At 50.1% G+C, this 20,278-nt stretch overlaps 1 protein-coding gene across 1 annotated transcript; it reads left to right on the top strand.

Annotated features, from left to right (window-relative positions):
- Window positions 1-612: 612 nt before the first annotated feature.
- Window positions 613-19,668, top strand: ARHGAP25 (Rho GTPase activating protein 25). The gene is made up of 11 exons (XM_068421501.1): window positions 613-673; window positions 4,767-4,960; window positions 8,012-8,099; window positions 8,456-8,575; window positions 11,154-11,361; window positions 14,926-15,058; window positions 16,038-16,111; window positions 16,691-16,812; window positions 17,578-17,777; window positions 18,295-18,872; window positions 19,458-19,668. The coding sequence occupies exons 1-11, from the start codon at window positions 613-615 to the stop codon at window positions 19,666-19,668; spliced, it is 1,989 nt and encodes a 662-aa protein (XP_068277602.1).
- Window positions 19,669-20,278: the final 610 nt, after the last annotated feature.

The raw sequence follows: 20,278 nt of genomic DNA on the forward strand, positions 1-20,278 counted from the left end.
ACCTTCCGTCAGCTGTGGGGACTATTCACCAGTTGCAATAAGACAATACAAAAGCCATTGGGGCTGCGCACACGGGGATGCATTAGGACATTCGGAGACGCCATCCTGCAGCATTGGGCCGTGGTTACCTGAGCCACAGCCCGCTCCGCCTCGCTGCCGAGCAAAACAGCTCCCAAAACTCCGTGTCCTTCAGCGAGCCATTTTCCACCGCACCAAGAAGGACACCCACTTCCTCAAACGCGACGAGCGGCGCGCGGAGAGCAACCCCGGGGCAGCCACGTTTCGGTGCGGGCTGGGGCCGGGCTGCTGCGTCTCTGCATCAGCCAAAGGTGGGAGCAAGAAAGGCGGCATCACCTCGGCAGCGGCGGGGAAGCGAGACGAGATCTTCGCAGGAAAGCAGGGCAGGAAAGTACTTTTATGGGGTTGTTCACAGCCGCTCTCAGAGGAGGGAGGAGGAAGTACGTTGGCAAATCAACCCTTGCCGAGCCGTTGTTCTGCGTGGGGGGGATTGTACCCCGGGCGCAGGATCCCCACGGGACTATCAGAGCTTTGTTTCAGCCCATCTCCTAAGTAAGCCCACCTCAAAAAAAATATAGCCCCTCCAGATCCAAAATGTCCCTCAAGCTGCCACGGAACTGGGATTTCAACCTGAAAATGGATGCTGCAAAAATAGGTACCGTGACTGTTTCTTTATGCCCTTCTCTTTCTGCTTCAGCCTTTCAGGTGCGAGCCGGGGTCTGTTGGGGCGCGTGTGGGCAAGCTCAGCAATGATTTTGGCTATGGCCTAGACCTGAACCTGCTTCTGGCCTCACCCGGCCCCCAGCTGCTGCTTTCGAGACAGCTGACGGTTTGCAAATGATTTGCACGAAGTGATTTGCAAAGTCGTCACAGAGGGACGCGGTGGGAGCACGGCCAGGGCTGTGGCTCCGGGGCTGGAGCAGCGGCCGCCTCGGTAGCGTGGGAACAGGGTGGGCTGCTGCCCACCCAAAATCCAGGTTTGAGGGGGGGGATTTAAACCCTATGGGCTCATTCTGCTGGCGCGAGCCTTGCAGGAGGTGAAGCGCAGGCCAAGAGGCGGACGGAGAGGTGCAGGTTGGAGGAAGCAATCTCGCTCTTGCTCAGGTTTCTTTGCCCACCCCGACGTCATTGGTTTCCTCTCACCGGTGGTAAAAAACCCTCTGAGGCCTGTGCCGGGCTCTGTGTCGCAGGATGACTTCGCTGGGTGTCTCCCTGACGTACCTCCTGCCTCTGCCCAGGCTTTGCACAGCTCTCCTCTGCCATGGGATCCATCTCCAGTGTGAAAACCACTTGAGAACATCTTGGGGAAGGAGCGAGGGGTCCCCACGGCAGAGCCAACGCCTGCCTTTGGGTCAAGCAACCCGGGAGGGGATTCGGGGGCGAGGATGCTGTGGCCGAGAAAGGGTGCACAAGCCCATGCGCTGAGGCAAAGGCCCTCTGTGGTCCTGGCACTGGTGCCAAAACATGGTCAAGGCACACACTGGCAACTCGATTTCTTCTTGAGCACAGAGATTTGACCAAGCCGGTCTCTGCGGTGCTGAGCTCTTCCTCCCCGCATCTTGCAAGGTCATCCTGGCTGGATTTTCTTGCAAATTGGATTTCTAGCTGAAGCTGTTTCATTGAGGTGGCCAAACCATTTGCTTCATCTGAGGCCCCAAACAAAGCACTGCTGGTCCCCGCTGTGGCTGGGCTCAGCGATGCACAGGATGAGACCCTGGGTGGTCCAGACGCTTGCAGGCAGGCAGAGGAAGCAGTGCCATCACCTGCACTCACAAGTTCGCAGGACAGCGGTGGAGAAATCCTCCCAGAGTTATCCCAGAAGCCTCCTGGATTGCTGCGTTGCCCGTTCTTAGCATAATTACTAATTTTTTTTGTGCAGAGGCTGTGGAGCAGTAGGTGAACTCGACCGGTAGCTCAGAAAAAAAGGCCAGGGGACACTGAGCCTGCTGGGAAGCAGAGAGGGTGGAGATGGGACACAGACTTGAACCTGTGTTGTTACCAGGAATTGCTTTTTTTTCAAGAAAATCTGCTTGTGATGAAATTCTGGGTGCTTTTTGTAGCTCGGTGCATCGACTCTTCTCGTGCTTCAGGGTTTCTGGCTGTGGGGACCAGCCGCTGCTGTCTGCAGGGGTGCAGCAGGGATGTGACTTGCTTGTGGAAAATAATTGCAAATTAGTCACCACCACCCTCGTTGGCTCCTCCTGGCTTTGGGACACTTCCTCCTTCTCGTCCCCAGCTGTGGCCATGGCACAAGCAGCTTTTCTAAGCCCCAGGACAACGCGCCGGCTCCTGCGTGCTCCCTCACGCCGAGAAAAATGCAAAGCTATTTATTTCAATGAAGGAAAAAAATTTGCATTTGCAATTTTCATTGCAAAACCTATTGCGGCACTTTCGGTTTTACTGTTTTTTAGTGCAAGTACCTGACGTCCCTCCTGCAGGGCAGGAGCAAAGGGGACGGCAGGGAGGGCTCTTGCCCAAGACAAGGATTTGGGGCAGGAGCCAGCATCGATGCAGATGCCACGGTGGCACCTGATGCAATTTCTCCTGCAAGTCACACTTTGGCAGGGCTCCTCCTTTCAGGACACAGGCACCCTGCTGCAGCCGGTCCGCGGGGCTGGAGGAAGAGTGAGGATGTTCTGGAGGAAATACTCAACTTCAGAGGTGGTTACCGCAGGAAACGCTTCGGGGGGCACCACGTTTGCCCTTGGTGGCTCTTTCCTGCCCTGCGAGAGTGGCAAAGAGGAGCGGGGCGGAGCGCAGCAGGGATGTGTTGGTGAAGGAGGAGATGATTGCAAGTGCTGGACCGCCCTGGTGAGAGCCAGGGAAAAAGCTTCGCCCCAGCCCCACGTAAAATTTTGACCCAAGCGTTCCCCTCTGGATGCACATTCCTTATGCACCTGGGAAAGGCTGCGAAGAGGGAGAGAATAAAACTTATTTCCAGCAAGGAAAGGATAATTTAAGCTCAGGGCTGAGAGCAGGAGGAACCCCCGGGCAGCAGTGCCAGCGGGGTCGCTTCCTTTCCACAGGGCAGAGCCCTGATGCAGCCGTCACGAGCTTAGAGGGAGATGAATATCTCCAATAAAAGGTAGCAAAACATCGCATTTTTCATAAAAGACACAATTTCTCCTTTCAAGTCTTGAGCTGCTGGAGTATCAGTGCTGCTGGGCTGAGCTCTTTGGGGAAGGCTGAACGCGGAGCTGATGGATGGAGACGCACCCCTGATTTCCACACATTTGGGTGTGAACACGGACCCTGCAAGCTGCGTTGCAACAGCTTTTTTTTAAAATTAAACCCTTGTGGTCATCGGTGCTTGGTACGGAGACCTCACTCTGCAAATGGCAGCGCTAATTAAACGGGGTGAATATCAGCATCTCTGTTTCATCAAGGGGGAGATGAAGTCCTACGATCGGATAAGAGAACACGCAACAAAATTCAGGAAGGCGTCCGAGTCCTGGCTTGGAGGAACATGATTTAGGGAGAGGAACGATGCTGCTTGTGAGCAGTTTGCTGAGAATCATGTTAATATTTATGAGATTTGAGTAACACAGATGTTTTGGCAAAGAGCAAAGAAGCTGCCCGGGGCTTGAGGTGCAATTTGGAAACCCCATTTTGGGGTGAGATGCCCCCAGTCCCAAACACCACAAGGCAGTGGGGGGTGATTTTTAGTTTTCTCCTTTTTTAAGCTTGTCCTTTGCATTCAGGGCCACGCCAGGACTCATCGACACTCCTATCTAACGCAGCTTTGCAGCTCTCTGCTCCTCTGACCAGCTCAAGTGGGCATCTGGTGACAGAGATACGGGGCCACCGCAGCTTCCCCCATCCCACGGCACCACACACCACCTCCCTCATGGCCCTGGCTCTGCTTGAACACCCTCTGCCAGCAAATGCTGCTGGCTCAGGGGCCCAAATCCTGCACTGCCCTCACCCACGGGACCCAGCCAGGTGCCATCAGCTCTATTTTAAAAGGGGAGACGCAAGACCTCAGGAAATCACCATGTGCAGAGACCAGTGAAGCTGAATTCCCCTGGAGTCATATATAATTATTTTTGTCCTGCAACCATAAACGCAAACTCTACCCAGCTGGGTTGGCACTGGGGTCCTGCAGTGCCCAGTCCACAGGCAAAAATCAAAGTGTCCCTTCTGGAAACGATCCCTTTCAAGGCATTTACTATCACAGAAGCATTTAGAGATGCCGCAGGGCCATGCTGCCGGTCCCTGGCACAGGTCAGTGGCACCAATGGCACTCGTCTACACAATGCAAACAGGAGACAGGGGACACTGCTCTGCCCAGCCAGTAAAGCCACACTGGCACATTTTCACCCCTTGGAGACTTTCCAACCTCATTGTTTGAGAACTGCCCCATTGGAAACACCAGGCAATGCTCTCCCACGCAAAACTCCCATTTCCAAAGAGCTTTTTTCAAGGCAGGCTGGGTCATTCTGCTATCTCTGCTGCAGGCTGTTTGGGGTGGGTATAAAAAAAACCCCCTCACACTCCCATAAAAAAAAAAACAAACTAATGATTTTCTTCTCACTTGCAAGACAATTACTCCCACGCAGGAAAAAGGAAGCACATACTGACAGATACTGCAGCCACTTCCTTTAAAAACTCTAGCCAGTTTGCTCAGCGCAGGCAGAGGGGCAGAGAGCCGCTCTCGCTGGTGTAGCTTGGATCGGTGCTGGGGACGGTTCTGCTGGCAGCTCGTCCCCGTGCGTCCCTGCCAGCCCATCCCTCTCTTTCCTTGGCAGCTCGCTCCAAGAGCGTGATGACCGGCGAGTCAACGGGGGCCCGGCCGGCCTCCCCCAACCCGCTCGAGCGGCCCCTGAAGATCGGCTGGCTGAAGAAGCAGCGCTCCATCGTCAAGAACTGGCAGCAGCGGTACTTCGTGCTTAAGGGCCAGCAGCTTTACTACTACAAGGATGAGGATGATGTCAAACCACAGGTAGGATGAGGCTGCTGGGCTTTGCTGGTCCTCAGTCTTCCCCTTCTTGCAACTTTGCTTGTAGGGAAACAAAGAGTTTCTGGAGCACAAGTGTGATGAGGAGCGGCTGAGGGACCTGGGGGTGTTTAGTCTGGAGAAAAGGAGGCTGAGGGGAGACCTTCTCACTCTCTACAACTGCCTGAAAGGAGGGTGTAGCAAGGTGGGGTTGGTCTCTTCTCCCAGGGAACAAGCAACAGGACAAGAGGAAACGGCCTCAAGTTGTGCCAGGGGAGGTTTAGATTGGAGATCAGGGACAATTTCTTCCCCAAAAGGGTTATCAAGCACTGGCACAGGCTGCCCAGGGCAGTGGTGGAGTCCCCATCCCTGGGGGGATTTAAAAGACGAGTAGATGTGGTGCTGAGGGCCATGGGTTAGTGGTTGACTTGGTAGTATTAGGTTAATGGTTGGACTCAATGATCTTAAAGGTCCTTTCCAACTAAAAGAATTCTGTGGTTCTGTGAAATGGTTTGGGACGGGTCTGGAGTAGGGTATTAAAGAGGTTTCCTGCCTTTGGGCAGTAAGAGAGATGAGAGATCCTGATCAGGATCATCTATGCGTTAAATTCTTAGAGTGCCTGCGAGCCCTGCTCTGGGCTTGGTCCCTCTGTGCCCAAACAACAGGGTGTGGGGGAAAAAAACCAAACCAGTCACCAACTAGAGAGTTGCTATTGTTCTCCAAGAGAGCAGAAACAAGCTGAGGAGAAAAGGAGCTTGGTACCCCCCCATTTTTGTGATGGCAGGTGCAGCAGTGGGTGCACAAGATGACAGGAGCTCCAAGAGAGGTTTCAGCCACGCACTTGGTGGAAAAGGCATCTTACAGGATGCTTTTAGAAAAAAACCAAGCAGGACTTTCAGCATAGCCTGGGTGTGCCCAAGACAGACATCGCAGCAGGGCTGTGAGCTGGACAGATGATCGCAAAGGGCAGCCGCTTCCTTGGGAGCCTCTTGCCATGGGAGAGGGCAAAGGAAAGGAAATCTCTCTCTCTCTCCAGCCTCCGGGTTTGTAGCCCAGCCCAGCCCCATCCTTTGCAGAAGGCTCAGCGGTGCCGATGCAGTTTGTGTTATTCGCCTGCAGCCACGGTCCACCGCGCGCGGCCGGAGGAAACCTGCCCCGCTGCCTTTGCCTCTAAGGGAAAAGGCTTGAAATCTGCTGAACGCTCCGGTGCGTGTCAGTTCTGATGCTTTTTGAGATCCCCAGGAGAGCACAATGTGCACCCAACCATTTGTGCAAACCAGGAGCGTGATCATGCACTTGGGCATGATTTAAATACCTGCACCAGTGCCCAATGTCCGCAGCCCTCCACCAGCATCGCCCCATCTTCAGCCCCTCCAGGCTGTAACAAGCCCTCCATCTCACCCATATAATCCATTTCCCAGGCTATGCATTGTAGTACACTGACCAGGAAGAAATCAGGTTGTTTTCCCAATTTACATGGATAACTTTTTAGTTTTTCCAACATTTTTCTCCATACCGTAACTTATTTTTTTGAATACCCACCATCTTTTCCTTGTTTTGGGAAATTTCAGGGAAAGGTCCTCCCCTTTGCTGGAAAAGCCACTCGCTGTACAAATTGTTACTGGTAGGAAAACTAATCTCAAGATAGAAAACGCTCGTAAGGGGAAGGCGATCAGTAGATCCTCAGGGTGAAAGCACCGGGCTGAGCCCGCTGGGATACAGGTCCTATTTCTGGCTTTGCCCTGTGTCAGGGTGACTGGGAGGAGCAGTCTGCCCAGTTGGAAATAGGATGTAGAAACAGAAAGTGTAAAAATCTTATCGCTATTCATGGCACTTCTGCTCTCACCATGACCCTGAGGCACCGTCCTGGGTCATTTCAAGCCTCTCTGATCCCATCAACGATTCCAATTGGTGCAGCTGCAATTCAGGCTTTTGGAGCACTGATGGTCCTCGCTGCTCGCAGGAGCCCAATGGCTTTCAGGAGGCTGAAATCGCTGAGAAACTTCATTTCTGTGGTGCAGCCTTATTTCCTGCCCAGGGAGGCCTCCGGTGCTGACTCACTGCTCGGCCCCCACGTGCCTTGGCTGCTCCCCACCCATCCCCTCCAGCACGGACCGAGCTGCCTGCGTTCACCACGACAGTTGGGGATAGGAAGGTCCAAAAGAAATGGCCATTTTTCACTTTGCTTTTTTATTTCACCTCCCTTTTCTTCCTTTTTTCCACTCCTCTCCCACAAACTTTGGGTTTGGTTTTTTGGGTTTAAGTGATGCTGTGTTAAAGGAACAGTTTTCCTGCTCTGGTGTTTTGCCAAGTGCCTCCTCCTTTGTACTCTCTTCTTCCACTCCCAAGAGGGGTTAAAAGGGAGCCCTGGTGAAGGGTCTGGAGGGTCTGACCTCCGAGGAACAGCTGAGGGAGCTGGGGGCATTTAGCCTGGAGAAGAGGAGGCTCAGAGGTGACCTTAGTGCAGTCTACAACTACCTGAAGGGAGGTTGGAGCGCAGTGGGAGTCGGCCTCTTCTCCCAGGCAACCAGCGCTAGGACAAGAGGACACAGCCTCAAGCTTGGCCAGGGGAGGGTCAGGTTGGACATTAGGAAGCATTTCTTCTCAGCAAGGGTCATTAGCCATTGGAAGGGGCTGCCCAGGGAGGTGGTGGAGTCACCATCTCTGGAGGGGTTTAAGACAAGACTGGACATGGTACTTAGTGCCATGGTCTAGTTGCCATGGTGGTGTCAGGGCAATGGTTGGACTTGATGAGCCCAGAGGGCTCTTCCAACCTGGTTGATTCTGTGATTCTGTGTGGAAAAAAAAAACATGAGAAGGGAGGAAAAAAAAGGAAAGAGCAAAATAACCAGTTTTTTCATTCTGCAAATCTCTTCATCAGAAAAACTGGCATTTAAGAAGTGTCCTTTATCATTTGAAAAGTAATTTTTAGCATATATATATAGGCCACCAGCTCCTGCAATCTGCTTGAAAGGACTTCAGTGTTGACACATGGTATCATCAGCCTCGCAGAGGTGGGACACGGGTATTTGCAGCTTCTTCTCTGCTTTGTCCTAGGGCTGCGTGTCTCTCCAGGGAAGCACCATCAAGGAGGTGGCCAGCAACCCAGAGGAAGGAGGGAAATTTATCTTCGAAATCATCCCAGGTGAGGATGCTTCACTCTTTGCTGCATCCTTTTGGATGGGACTATTCACCCAAAATCATTTGGGCAGGTTGTTTTGCCAGGTCTTTTGCTCCCACTTCTTTTCAGTGCATGAAAACGAATGTCTTGCTTTCAATATTCACACATCAGCTGCAACGTCAAGCAGTTTCTGTTCCTTTCTTGCAGACCTTCAGCAAGGGTGAAATATAGGAGCGCTGCTTCATTTCACAGCCAAATAGACATGAATGGAGAAATTTGAAGCCAGAAGCATTTAGCAAAGAAAACAAGAATGTGTCTTATCTCCTCCAATCCTCTCTATAAATGATGCATAAATGTGGGTTGGTTTTTTTTTTTTGCAGGGGTCTCTGGAGACCAGAACCGGGCAGGGCAGGACACCTGCGTGCTCATGGCTAATTCCCAGGCCGAGATGGAGGAATGGGTTAAATCCATCCGACGAGTGCTGGGGTCGGCATCAGGAGGTAAAAGGGAGCAGGGACAGCTCTTGGAGAGGCAATTTCCTACCGTCTTGTGCTCTGCAGTGCTTTTGTGCGAGGATTTCAAAGCTGGGCTCATAAATCCTTGAAACTGGAAAACGGAGCTGTAATGTGGCTGTGACTTGTAATGCCTTAGAAACCTACTCCTAGAGCGGACCCTGTGGTGTTGGGTCTGCTGCAAACATGGGCAGCGTTAAGGAAAAGGCAGCCAAGCATGAATGAAGGTTCCTGGGCTGGTTTCAACCTCTTTTGTGAACTTCCTCATTGCCTTATTGACCCCAGAAAACGTTCTTGAAAACAATTCATTCAGGGATAAAGCATTGAAAAATCTTGCCTTTCACCTGCCAATTTCCTTGCTTTGCTTTTCTTCTAGCTTTTTGTGCCCTTCTGCCCCCATTTTCTCTGCCTTGGCCATGCAATCACCCTCCTCACACACATGCAAGGCTTGCAGCAACAGGATCCTTGCTTCCAGCCCCCTTGAGCACGCATTTATACCATTACAAAATTGTGGTCAGGGAAATATAAGACACCAATCAATCAGAAAGGAGCACACCATAAGTTTGCCACCACAGGCAAAGCCCACAAAGGAAACAGCAAAGGTCACTCCAGTCACTTTTCCTATAAGGATGAACTCTCCAGACTTCTCCTATAAGGATGAATTCCACCAATGAAACACTGCTGGGAATCTCCTTAGCTCTCTTCCAAAGAGCACTAACAAGGATGGTCATCCTGAGCCCCTCCTCCCTCCCTCTGTGCTTTGCTCAGACTATTTATATAATTTTTATAGGGTCCACGCCCTGTATAAGACCTCCCATAGCTCCTGTGTTGATATAAATCACAGCAGTTCAGAGGAAAGCAGGTGCTGCCACTTTGAGCCCTTTCACTGTGACCCTGCCCTAGGCACAGATAAGCTTCACCTAAACGACAACACAGCTGGTTTTTGCCTGCAGCCTTGGTGTTTTCTGCCTCTAAACTGAAACATGCTGTGCCCTGGAGCAGGCAGCACTAGTCCTCTGAAATTAGGGTTTCACTAGCCAGCAATGTGCAGGGCATTGCTCCACCTGGCTCTAATATTTAATAACAATACCACACCTGATCTTTGCTTAAACTTAGGAGGCTGCCAGTTTCTTCCAGCTTATGTGACCTTATATAATAGAAAATGTAACTTTATAGTAGTACAGAAAGCCCTGAGGATAGCAGAGATGTCAGATACTATGGAGCTGCATTTTATACCAATACACAGGTTAACAGACCCCGAAACTTCACGCTTTAGGTTTTTGGCTTCAATGTAAGCTGAGGCAACACGTGCTTTTAAAGCAACCCACTGCACAGCGGAGGTTTTGGCAAGACCCCACCTGGGAGCAGTCCCATGCATCCCAGCTAGCTCTGAGCTTCTTGCACACCAAAAAGCAGAGGAGCTGCAAAGTGTGAAGCAAAAGCATCTCTGAAATCTTGGAGGGGTTTTGCAGGGCTGGCTGCCACCCTACAACAATAGCCACTTGCTGAGTGGGCTGGTGTGGGCAGTGCATTGGCCCCAAGGAGGTATCCCCAAATTAACAAATCTCCCAGCTTGCAGTTAAATAAGCAATTCATTATCAGCTACCAAAGCAGGGAGGCAAAAAAAAGAAAGCTATTTGCTTTCACTGTGCACAATGACAGGTTCATATTCATTATTTAAAAGTGTAAGCAAGTCATAAATGAAAAACCCCCCATGATCAGGCAGGTGCCAACAAGCCCTGTGGTTCCAGAGGAGAGTGTTTACTTGCATTTTCCTGGTTTGGAAAATGCACAGGAATTATTTCAGCTTTCAGAACACAAGGTGAACACACCACAGGCACTACTGGGGCAAAAATACCGTAGAGGACCATAGGACCCTTTGCCATTAATACCCCAGAGCCAGTCTGAGTTGTGATTTGACTGCTCTTACCATGCCCCAGGCTCTGAGGAGGAAAAGCTGGGATGCAGGCTGCTGCCTTCCCACCTTCGAGCTCTTCTTTTGCTGCGAGTTCAGGAGGAAAAAGCCATTGCTCCGAAGGAAAGGTACCACCCGCTGCAAAATACCGCTCCTCTTTGCCCAGGGGGGGTTCTGGAGGGTGAAAGGAGAGGGGAGGGGGAAGAAAAGCAACTAAATCAGTAAGACTTCCAGCTCCGAATCTCTGCAAGGCTGCTTTTCTTATTTCTTGGTGGTCTCCTGTGCTTTCTAGATCTTTCAGCTTTGTGTGATGAGCTTGCCTCGTCCCCCTGTGCCCTCACATCAGCCTGTTTGCTGTTCCTGTCTCCCTCTGTATCAGCACCCTGCTCCAAGGCAGGCAAGTGGCATGGCAAAAACCAAGGCTCACCACTTGGTTTTCATAATTTTGAGAACTGTTAATTATTTGGAGGAGGAACAAGGTTTCATTTTGCTGGTATTTCTTTGGAAGAAGTTCTGCTTTCCTCCAGTTTGCAGGCTTCTTGGATTTCCTATGCTATCAGAAAAGCAGGTACTGCACCTGATGCACTTTGGCAGGTAAAGTGCCTTTAGCAAAGCTTTCGGGCTCCTCTAACCTCTCTGTCCTTTCCCTAGCTGTGTTCGGCCAGCGCTTGGCAGACACCATGGCCTACGAACAGAAATTCGGGCAGCACCAGGTCCCCATCCTGGTGCAGAAGTGTGCTGAGTTCATCCGGGAGCATGGGCTGAACGAGGAGGGCATCTTCCGCCTCCCCGGCCAAGACAACCTGGTGAAACAGCTCAGGGACGCGTTCGATGCTGGGGAAAGGCCGTCGTTTGACCGGTAATGCTGGATTCCCCCTCTCCTACTCAACTAGGTCTCATACACCCCAAAAAGTGGGGAAAAGCAGCCTAAGCCCCTCAGAGAGCCCAGCAGTGTCCTGCAGGAAACCTGGACCCTCCAGAAGGGCTTGAGAAGGAGATATCCCAAATTCAGCAGATATCCCAAATGGAGGCAAAAGCAGAATCAGAGGGTGCTGAGATGAGATTCATGGAAAGATGATCCAAGGGCTGGAGCCCCTCTGCTATGGAGGGAGACAGGCTGAGAGAGTTGGGGCTGTTCAGCCTGGAGAAGAGAAGGCTCTGGGGAGAGCTTCTAGCACCTTCCAGTGCCTGAAGGGGCTACAGGAAAGCTGGAGAGGGGCTTTTCACAAGGGCATGGAGTGACAGGACGAGGGGGAACAGTTTTAAACTGAAAGAGGGGAGATTGAGATGAGATCTGAGGAAGAAATTCTTTGCTGTGAGGGTGGTGAGACCCTGGCCAGGTTGCCCAGAGAAGCTGTGGCTGCCCCCTCCCTGGCAGTGTTCAAGGCCAGGTTGGATGGGGCTGGGAGCAACCTGGTCTGGTGGAAGGTGTCCCTGCCTGTGGCAGGGGAGGGTGAAACAAGATGGGCTTTAAGGTCCCTTCCAACCCAAACCATTCTATGATTCTATGAAATAAAGGAAAGCTTTTAGGAAAATCCTGGCCCCACACAGCAATTACCGTTTGCAGGAGCAGCCAAGGAAGGAGCCAAAGGGCAGAGGGTTGGAGAAAGGAGAGCAAGTAGAGGGTCACAAATAAGCTCAGAGAACACCCTAACACACACAGTAGAAGTTCTTTCTTTCCCTGCCAGCCCATAGTCATATTTTCCTCCTGTTGCTTTTCCCTACTACACCATATAGAGATGAGAGAGAGATTTTGGCTGCTGCAAGGCTGTGTCCTCCTGACCCCCTTCCTCTGCAGGGCTAAGAGGAAACAGCAAACTCCCTAAGGCTGGGAGAGCTGCCTGTGCCTTACCTGTAGGTCTCAGAGAGGCTTTGGAGAGAGACGTTTGCTGGTGCTACCTCTGTCACACCCTATACAAAATGAGAGAAGAAAGGTAAAACCCTGGTGCAGCTCTTTATAAAGCCCTCCCTTGATAGCTCACAGATGCCTCATTATCTCTAAGGAGGTTTCCCACCTGTCCCCACTCCCAAGGCAGAGTTTAACCCCTTTTTGGTTTAATTTCTGCTCTGCCCCATCCACCTGGGGCTGCCCAGGCTGCTGCATGTGTATGCAGGCGCTTGATCCTGGCTGCGGTGATGCCCCGTCTATGCAGACCCAGGGACCTGCCCCATATGGCATCACCTGAGCTCGTGGCAAAATCTGGGGTGCTCGTGGGAGGGGAGCACCCAAACCCCGGCGCTTCCCTGGACTTTTGTGCAAAACAGTTTGCCTGAGCGGAGTGCGGGGGCCTCGTCTCTGTATTCACTGCAAAACTTTTCCTATTTTTACGTAGCTTTATGCAACTTTGTCAGGAAAAACAACAGCACTTTTACCTAAACAATCCCTGCGCTGTGCAAGGTAGAGCCACGGCTGCTCGGGAAGCGTAACCATCCTGGCTGTTGGTTTTGCAGCTGAATATTTCTTGTTTTCTGGCTGCCAGAGTCCTGCTGAGAGCTTTCCTGTTGTAACCTGTATGGGGGTCATAGGAAGGTGAAGCTTTTTGGGTTGTTTTTTTTTCCTGGAGCTGTGTTTTGCAGCGGGGCATGGCGAGGGAGTTTGGCCCTTTTCCCAGCACCCTGCGATGTTAACCCTGTGCTGCAGGGTTTGGCACGAGCATCGCTGCGGTGATCTCAGGGTGACTGCCACCCCTGTGCACTTCAACTAAAACATTTTCTTAGGGAGGAGGAAGGCAAATAACGGGGTTTCCAGTGACCTGAACGCTGCAAGATGCTGGCTCGACCTTCAGTGCCATCTTTGCAGCCTGTTTGGGTTTGCACAGGCACGCTTGCACGCACAAACATGGCAGGATTGGGCAGGGAGCTTTAGGAAGCTGCTGTTTTCACCAGCCCAGGATGCCTAATGGTGTGTATTGGTAGGCCCTACAAAAATACAGCTCTGAAAAAATTCCTCTATGGTTATGAGTCTTTGTTAAAAATAATAGTATTTTCAAAAACCCCAACCAATCCTAAAAATAAATGACCTGGGGGATTTTTGCTGGAAGTTTATAACAGTTTAGCGACTTCAAGGTAGGTCAAATTAGAGGCTTACAATCTTGACAGTGTCCTTTTGACATAATGTAAACTATACGATATGCAAAGCTGCAAACATCTGTCCCGGCAGAACATCTTCAGTAATTGCTGTTAATCTTAAAAACCCCAAGCAAGCTTCGCCAGCTCCGCACAGAGCGGGGAGCGCCTGCCAAACATGTGAACACCAGGCAATATTTGCATGCAAAACCTCAAGGGTCAAACGCAGGCTGGGAAGGCTCAGCCCGGGTATGAACGCTGGGGACCTGCCAGCCCTACAGTTGGGAAAATCTCCACCAAGCGTTTATTTTCCTGCCAGCTGGGGCCATTCCCTGGCTTGGGGTGCCCTGTGGATTCCCCCAGCTTGGTTTGGACTCTTTATTTATCTTTCTCTGTCTCCTGCATCTATACACAGAGCTTAAATATCATCACCAATGATCTGGACGAGGGGATCGAGGGCACCCGCAGTCAATTCGCAGATGACACTGAGTTGGGTGGGAGTGTGGATGTGCTGGAGGGCAGGAGGCTCTGCAGAGGCACCTGGACAGGCTGGAGCGATGGGCCGAGGCCACTGTGTGAGGGGCAACAAGGCCAAGTGCCGGGTCCTGCCCTTGGGGAACAACAACCCCCCGCAGCGCTACAGGCTGGGGCAGAGTGGCTGGAAAGTGCCTGGTGGGAAAGGACCTGGGGGTGTTGGTCGATGGCGGCTGGATATGAGCCAGCAGTGTGCCCAGGTGGCCCAGGAGGCCACCAGCATCCTGGCTTGTACCAGCAATAGTGTGGCCAGCAGGACGAGGGCAGGGATCGTCCCCCTGGACTCGGCACTGGTGAGGCCACACCTCAAATCCTGGGTGCAGTTTTGGGCCCCTCACGACAAGAAAGACCTTGAGGTACTGGAGCGAGTCCAGAGAAGGGCAACGGGGCTGGGGAAGGGTCTGGAGCACAAGGAGAAGGGTCTGGAGAGCTTGTGAGGAGCGGCTGAGGGCCCTGGGGGTGTTTAGCCTGGAGAAAAGGAGCGACAGGATGAGAGGAACCGGCCCCAAGTTGTGCCAGGGGAGGTTTAGATTGGAGATCAGGGACAATTTCGTCACCAAAAGGGTTGTCAAGCGCTGGCGCAGGCTGCCCAGGGCAGTGGTGGAGTCCCCATCCCTGGAGGGATTTAAAAGCCGTGTAGATGTGGTGCTGAGGGCCATGGGTTAGTGGTGGCCTTGGCAGTGCTGGGGTAACGGTTGGACTCGATGAGCCTAAAGGTCCTTTAACCAAAACAATTCCATGATTCTATGATTCTACCTCACACTCCCGGAGCAGGGCAGGGTTTGCTCATCAGCTGGGTGCGAGTTTCAATTGCACATTGCAGGGATACGGATGTGCACACCGTGGCCTCTCTGTTCAAACTCTACCTGCGGGAGCTCCCGGAGCCAGCCGTACCCTGGATGCAGTACGAGGATTTCCTGCTGTGCGGTCAGGCGCTGGATGCGGATGAGGGAAAGGTAGAGTTGCATTAATTTCTCTCCTTCTGGCCTTCAAATTAACTGTGTTTCAGTGCCAGGGCTTTGTGAGCTGGAGCTGCCAGGTGCGTAGATAGCTGTGCATTATAAGCTGTGTAATTACTGAGCTTTGAAATCTGGAAAAAAAACAAAAACGGAAAAAAAAGTAAAAATATAAAATCTCCCAAAGCCAGTGGGGTTTCCCAACTTGACCACATGGGTTTATCCATTTTAAAGCTTAAATTTCTGGAGCAGATCTAAGAGCTGCTCAGCACCTCTTTTCGCTGAGCCCTTGCAGCAAACAGCGAGTGTGAAAACCAAGAGAGGAAGGAAACACAACCTCTTGCATCCTCCATCAGCCTGAGCTGAGAGTGGAGGTGGCGGAGGGCTCTGGGTGAGAGCGAGGAAGGAAGGGGGGATTTGGGAGAGGGAGAAGTGAGAAACAGATGAGAACTGTCTTTTGCTAACTATATATTTTGGTGGAAAAGAAGCCCCTGCACTGTGAAAATACCCCTCAGGGATGCTGTTCCTATACACAAAAAAATAAAGCAGAAATCCTTGGTAGCGTGAGCTCTGTGAACTGCAGTGTTCAGCCCTGTATTTCAAGGGCAAATGTTTCTTGTTGGTTGTTTCACTTCAGGATCTTTGGGGTTAAAAATGTCCTAAATGTTTATATACAAGAAATGTGAGGAGATTAGGCATGATCAGCTCTTTCCGAAGAGCTCATCACACACGTGTTGGGCTGGAGGGGACCCTGCTCCTCCCTTGGCTGCTGTGAACTAGGCAATGGGCTGCCTCTTCTTGCTGAGCACTGTACAAAAACTTCTCCACGTCCATGCTTGGTCTGCTGGAGAAGTGTAATTTCCAAGGAAAGCATGCCAAGAGGTGATGGATACAGGGATGGATGGAGTGGCCAAGAGCCCCTCTTGAGTCCGTATATATCTGTGCATCTTTATAGAGCTCTTTCTTAACTTGCATTTAGGGCCATCAGGACCTCCTGAAGCAACTGTCCCTCCTTCCCAGAGACAACTACAACCTCCTCAGCTATATCTGCAGGTCAGTCCTCTGCACAAGGTATAAATAGCTCAGATTTGGTGTTGGTGAGTAGAAATATCACCCCAAAGGCTGAGGCTGACTCCTCTAGAGAGAGCCCTCTTAAGCCATGCTTTGGTTCCCCTCGAGGCACCACATCCTGACTTTTGTAAAGGGACAATTTCAGCCACGGGGATGAACACCTTGACGATGTCTGAGCATAAACACCTACCCTAAAACTCACTTATGAATCCCTGAAAATTAAAATAAAATGTAGTTTTTCTACACAAAGCTTTGTGCAAGAAAACTGTCGGGTTTCACCCAGCCTGGGTGTTTTTTCTGTGATTATTAAATGTTAGATGGGGTTTTTTTCCTTCCTTTTTGATTTTTTTCGGGGTTAACAGCTCATCACACGGTGGTTTTCCTACTGACACCAATAAGACCCAGCTCCAGTTCTCAGTTACAATGCAACTATACGTTTCTGTCCATGGGATTTAAAGGAAGAGCTGGATGAATAAATCAGGATTTTATACCAGTGGGTGTGTAAGGCTTTTTGTAGTCCTCCTTCTCTGACCTGAAATACTTGCCCTTGGATTCTGGCAGGTTTCTCTATGAAATACAGTTGAACTCTAGCGTCAACAAGATGAGTGTGGATAACCTGGCAACAGTGATTGGAGTGAACCTCATCAGACCCAAGATAGAGGATCCTGCAATTATTATGAGAGGTAAAAGGGACCCCTGGAGTAACTGGCATAGGAGCACCTGATATGCTGAAATACTCAGTTGCATCCACAATCTTGAAATTAAAAAATTTCTATGGTAGACCCATGGATATAAGCCAGACATGTGCCTGGGCACAGTTAAGTATAGCAGGGTAGAGTAAAGCCATGTGTTAGGCTATAAATGTATTTATGGTGACAAAAACCCCTTAGGAGTTGCACTGTGTGTTCCCTCCATAGATTGTAAACTATTCAGGAATTTGATGAAGTCACCTTTCTTTTGCTTAGAGCAGGAAGGTGTGAAATTCTTCTCAGAGAAACAAAGGAAACTCAAAGAGATTACTGCTTGGCCGAGCCAAACTGTAATCCCATGTGCAAGGACAGATGCAGCAGAACTAATAGAAGAAATATTTCAAAGCAAAAGATTTCTCTGCTCTATAGATATCATATACAAATGGTCCAGATATTCATACCCCTGTTTGTGTAACTGATACTTGTAGTTTGCGTGTCGAGCCAAAGAAGCACAATTTGTGGCTTGGTGCAGCTGAGCAGACTCCCGTCTTGGTTGCTCCATGGTCTACTACTGCTGTTCTGGAGTGATATAAAAATCCTTCCCTTTATTTGGTGTTATGATCGTGCTCCTTGTCTTCACCTGCATTACTGTGTGCATCTCCATTTCGGACACCAGAAATCAACCAGAAAATGCAAGGGTGAGTGGAAGAAAGCCCGTCGCATTGGGTTTGCCACTGACAGATCTCTAATTTCTTCCAGGCACTCCACAGATCCAGAAAGTGATGACTGTGATGATAAGTGACCACGTAGACCTCTTTCCTCCGTCCAAGGACGTGCCGCCCTCCCCACCTGCCCAAAAAAACGATAAGAAAGCCCCCATCCCACGCAGCTCCGTGGGCTGGGATGCTGCCGAGGACCCTGCGGTGGCCAGGACGGAGAGCTTGAGCCAAAGGCAAATGGTAAGGCTAGATCCTCAGAGAAATAATAAAACATAAATTTAGTAAATGTGGGATTAATTATTATGGGATTTAGTGGGTCAGTGAGCCACTAAGAGCACTTGCTATTAATAGGGTAAAGAGCTGTAACTGTCATCCCTGGAATATCTACATCAGGAAAATGATGTAGATAAATTTTCCACTTTCCTGTGGAAAATCTACTGTTCTGGGAAAAATGAAAACTCCTAAAGTTTTTTACCTAAAAGGCAGAACAGATGAAATCTTTTCAGTTCATGCTGGTGAAGTGAAAACATTGAGGATTAAAGGCTTTTTTTCAGAAGAAAGAATCTCTGCAAAAAGTTCTTTTTAATGGAAAACATGGTGCAACCCAAAATAATTGTTTATGGAAAATTTGTGGCCGTTCCTGTTAGCATGTTAAAATGTTCCCTTTGTAAATATTGCAGTCACAGCAGTCGCTGCAACCTGTCTCTGCTCACAAAGCAGGACAAGGCTGTCCTAATGCCACGGGTCTATTTTACAGAGAGACGACCTGAATTCCAGCAGTGCCCTCGGACCAGCTGCGAGCTCAAGTGCACCCAGAGAAGATAACGGGTTCAAAGATACACTGGGAATGTGGAAAACACAGTCAAGGAAAAGAACTCAGACTTTACCTAACAGGAAATCTTCCCTGACAGCTGCTTCTCCGGGGGAGAAAGGCAGCAATGACAAAAATGACATATTTGCCAGTGACTTTTGGAAAAGCTCCCCGGGGAGCAGCGTGCGCTCCGTGGTCCCTGAAGGACATAAGAGAACGTTATCTCATGATCTTTTTAAGCTGCTCGACCTTCACCGTACTTCGACCTACGATAACGTTCCTACGTCCCAGGCAGAAAGTGGGGAAGGCTCCAGCCCCAGCCCTTCGAGCAGCGGCTCCGACAAGGAATTTCTACCCTGCCCCAGTCCCAGCCATCAGCCAAAGGAAACAGCCAGTCCCACCAGCAGCCCTGCTGAAGTCTCCAAGCCTGATCAGGAGAGCAGAGAGTTCCTGCAAAACATGATCCTGAAGCTGGAAAAAGAAATGGAAGTACAGAAAAATGACTACGAGGAACAAATTAAAAGGTAACGCAGTGCAGAGTGCTGCTTTCTGGAGAGTATGAAGTCTCCAACTCGTGTTATTACAACACTGGTATTGCACAGATTTATTTACCAGTGATACTATACAGTATATAATAGTAATGACTAATGATAAAATATAGAAATCTATCTAAAAGTCAATGCTCATGTGCTGTACTCTCATGACATAGTTGCTAATGTTATATTACTTCAATATTAATACTTTATAGTTCTTATTACATCACTGTAGGGCACTATAATATTTCTGCAATAATTACACTTCATAATTCTTGTTATTACTACAATATTGTACCATTATACTATGCAGAATCCAGAAATAACGTTATTACATTATTAGTTGTAACCATCAGTGTTACTATAGCTTCCCATATCGTTATCATATTATTATATATTACGTGTATTGATTTATTGCATCGTGTTATGTGGCCAGCGAGGGTCAGGGGACCAGGACAAGAACCTCTGGCTTATTTTATTGCTTAAGGACACAGAGGGCAGACTCCTTCAGGGCCAAACGATGACTTCCCGGCACTCTTCCGATCCAATCCTTTCATGCTCCTTTTCTCTTTGCAGTCTTGAGAAGGAAAACTACGAAGTCTGGGCCAAAGTGGTGAGGTTGAATCAGGACATTGAGAGGGAGAAGAAGAAATCGGAGGAACTGGAGCTGAAGCTGATGAACATGGAGCGCTCACGGGAGGACATGGAGAAGAAAAACAAGATGCTTGAGGAGGAGATAAAAAACTTAGCTAAATCCACAAGCAAAACTGATGCCAAAACCAACTAGGAGCAGACACCCAGCTGTGCACAGACATAAGATGCAGCTGTGTGAATCCACAGGAATTGCCAAGCAGGATCAGAGCGAGGGATTTGTATCGTCCAGTGTTCTGCTACCGACCACGGGCTGGTTCGGAGGAAGGAGCCCAGAAGTTAGAGGCTGGTTTATGCTCTGAAACAGGGAATTTCAAAAATATTCTTTAGCGCTTTTTTTGGTGTTTTTTTCAACTCATCTTTCAGCTGCTCAAGTTACCTGTAGAACAGGACAATACTTCTTGCTGCTCAATCAGAATATCTTGCACTCAGGAGTTCAGGTGAAGGACACATTATGCCTTTACAAAAACAAACCAGCAAGCATCCCTCCTGCCAGCCGGCTGGCTCCTTGCTGGAGATCCCCACAGTGCTTCTGAGTGGAACAAAAAGTCCTTAAATCCTGGATCTGGGGAGACAGAAAAGCCCCGAGGTCTGGGAGGGAACAGCCCATCACGCAGTGTACCTGGATGGTCGGATGCAGATGCTGTCTGCACCATAGTTGGGATGTTTGCATTAACGTCTGCAGTTGATTATTGCTCTTATAGAGCAAGAGAAGCCCAGGCAGCCTGTAGGGTCCACTGAGAAGA

Source organism: Nyctibius grandis, chromosome 33, assembly GCF_013368605.1.
Source record: "Nyctibius grandis isolate bNycGra1 chromosome 33, bNycGra1.pri, whole genome shotgun sequence".
In the NCBI taxonomy this organism is placed as follows: domain Eukaryota; kingdom Metazoa; phylum Chordata; class Aves; order Nyctibiiformes; family Nyctibiidae; genus Nyctibius; species Nyctibius grandis.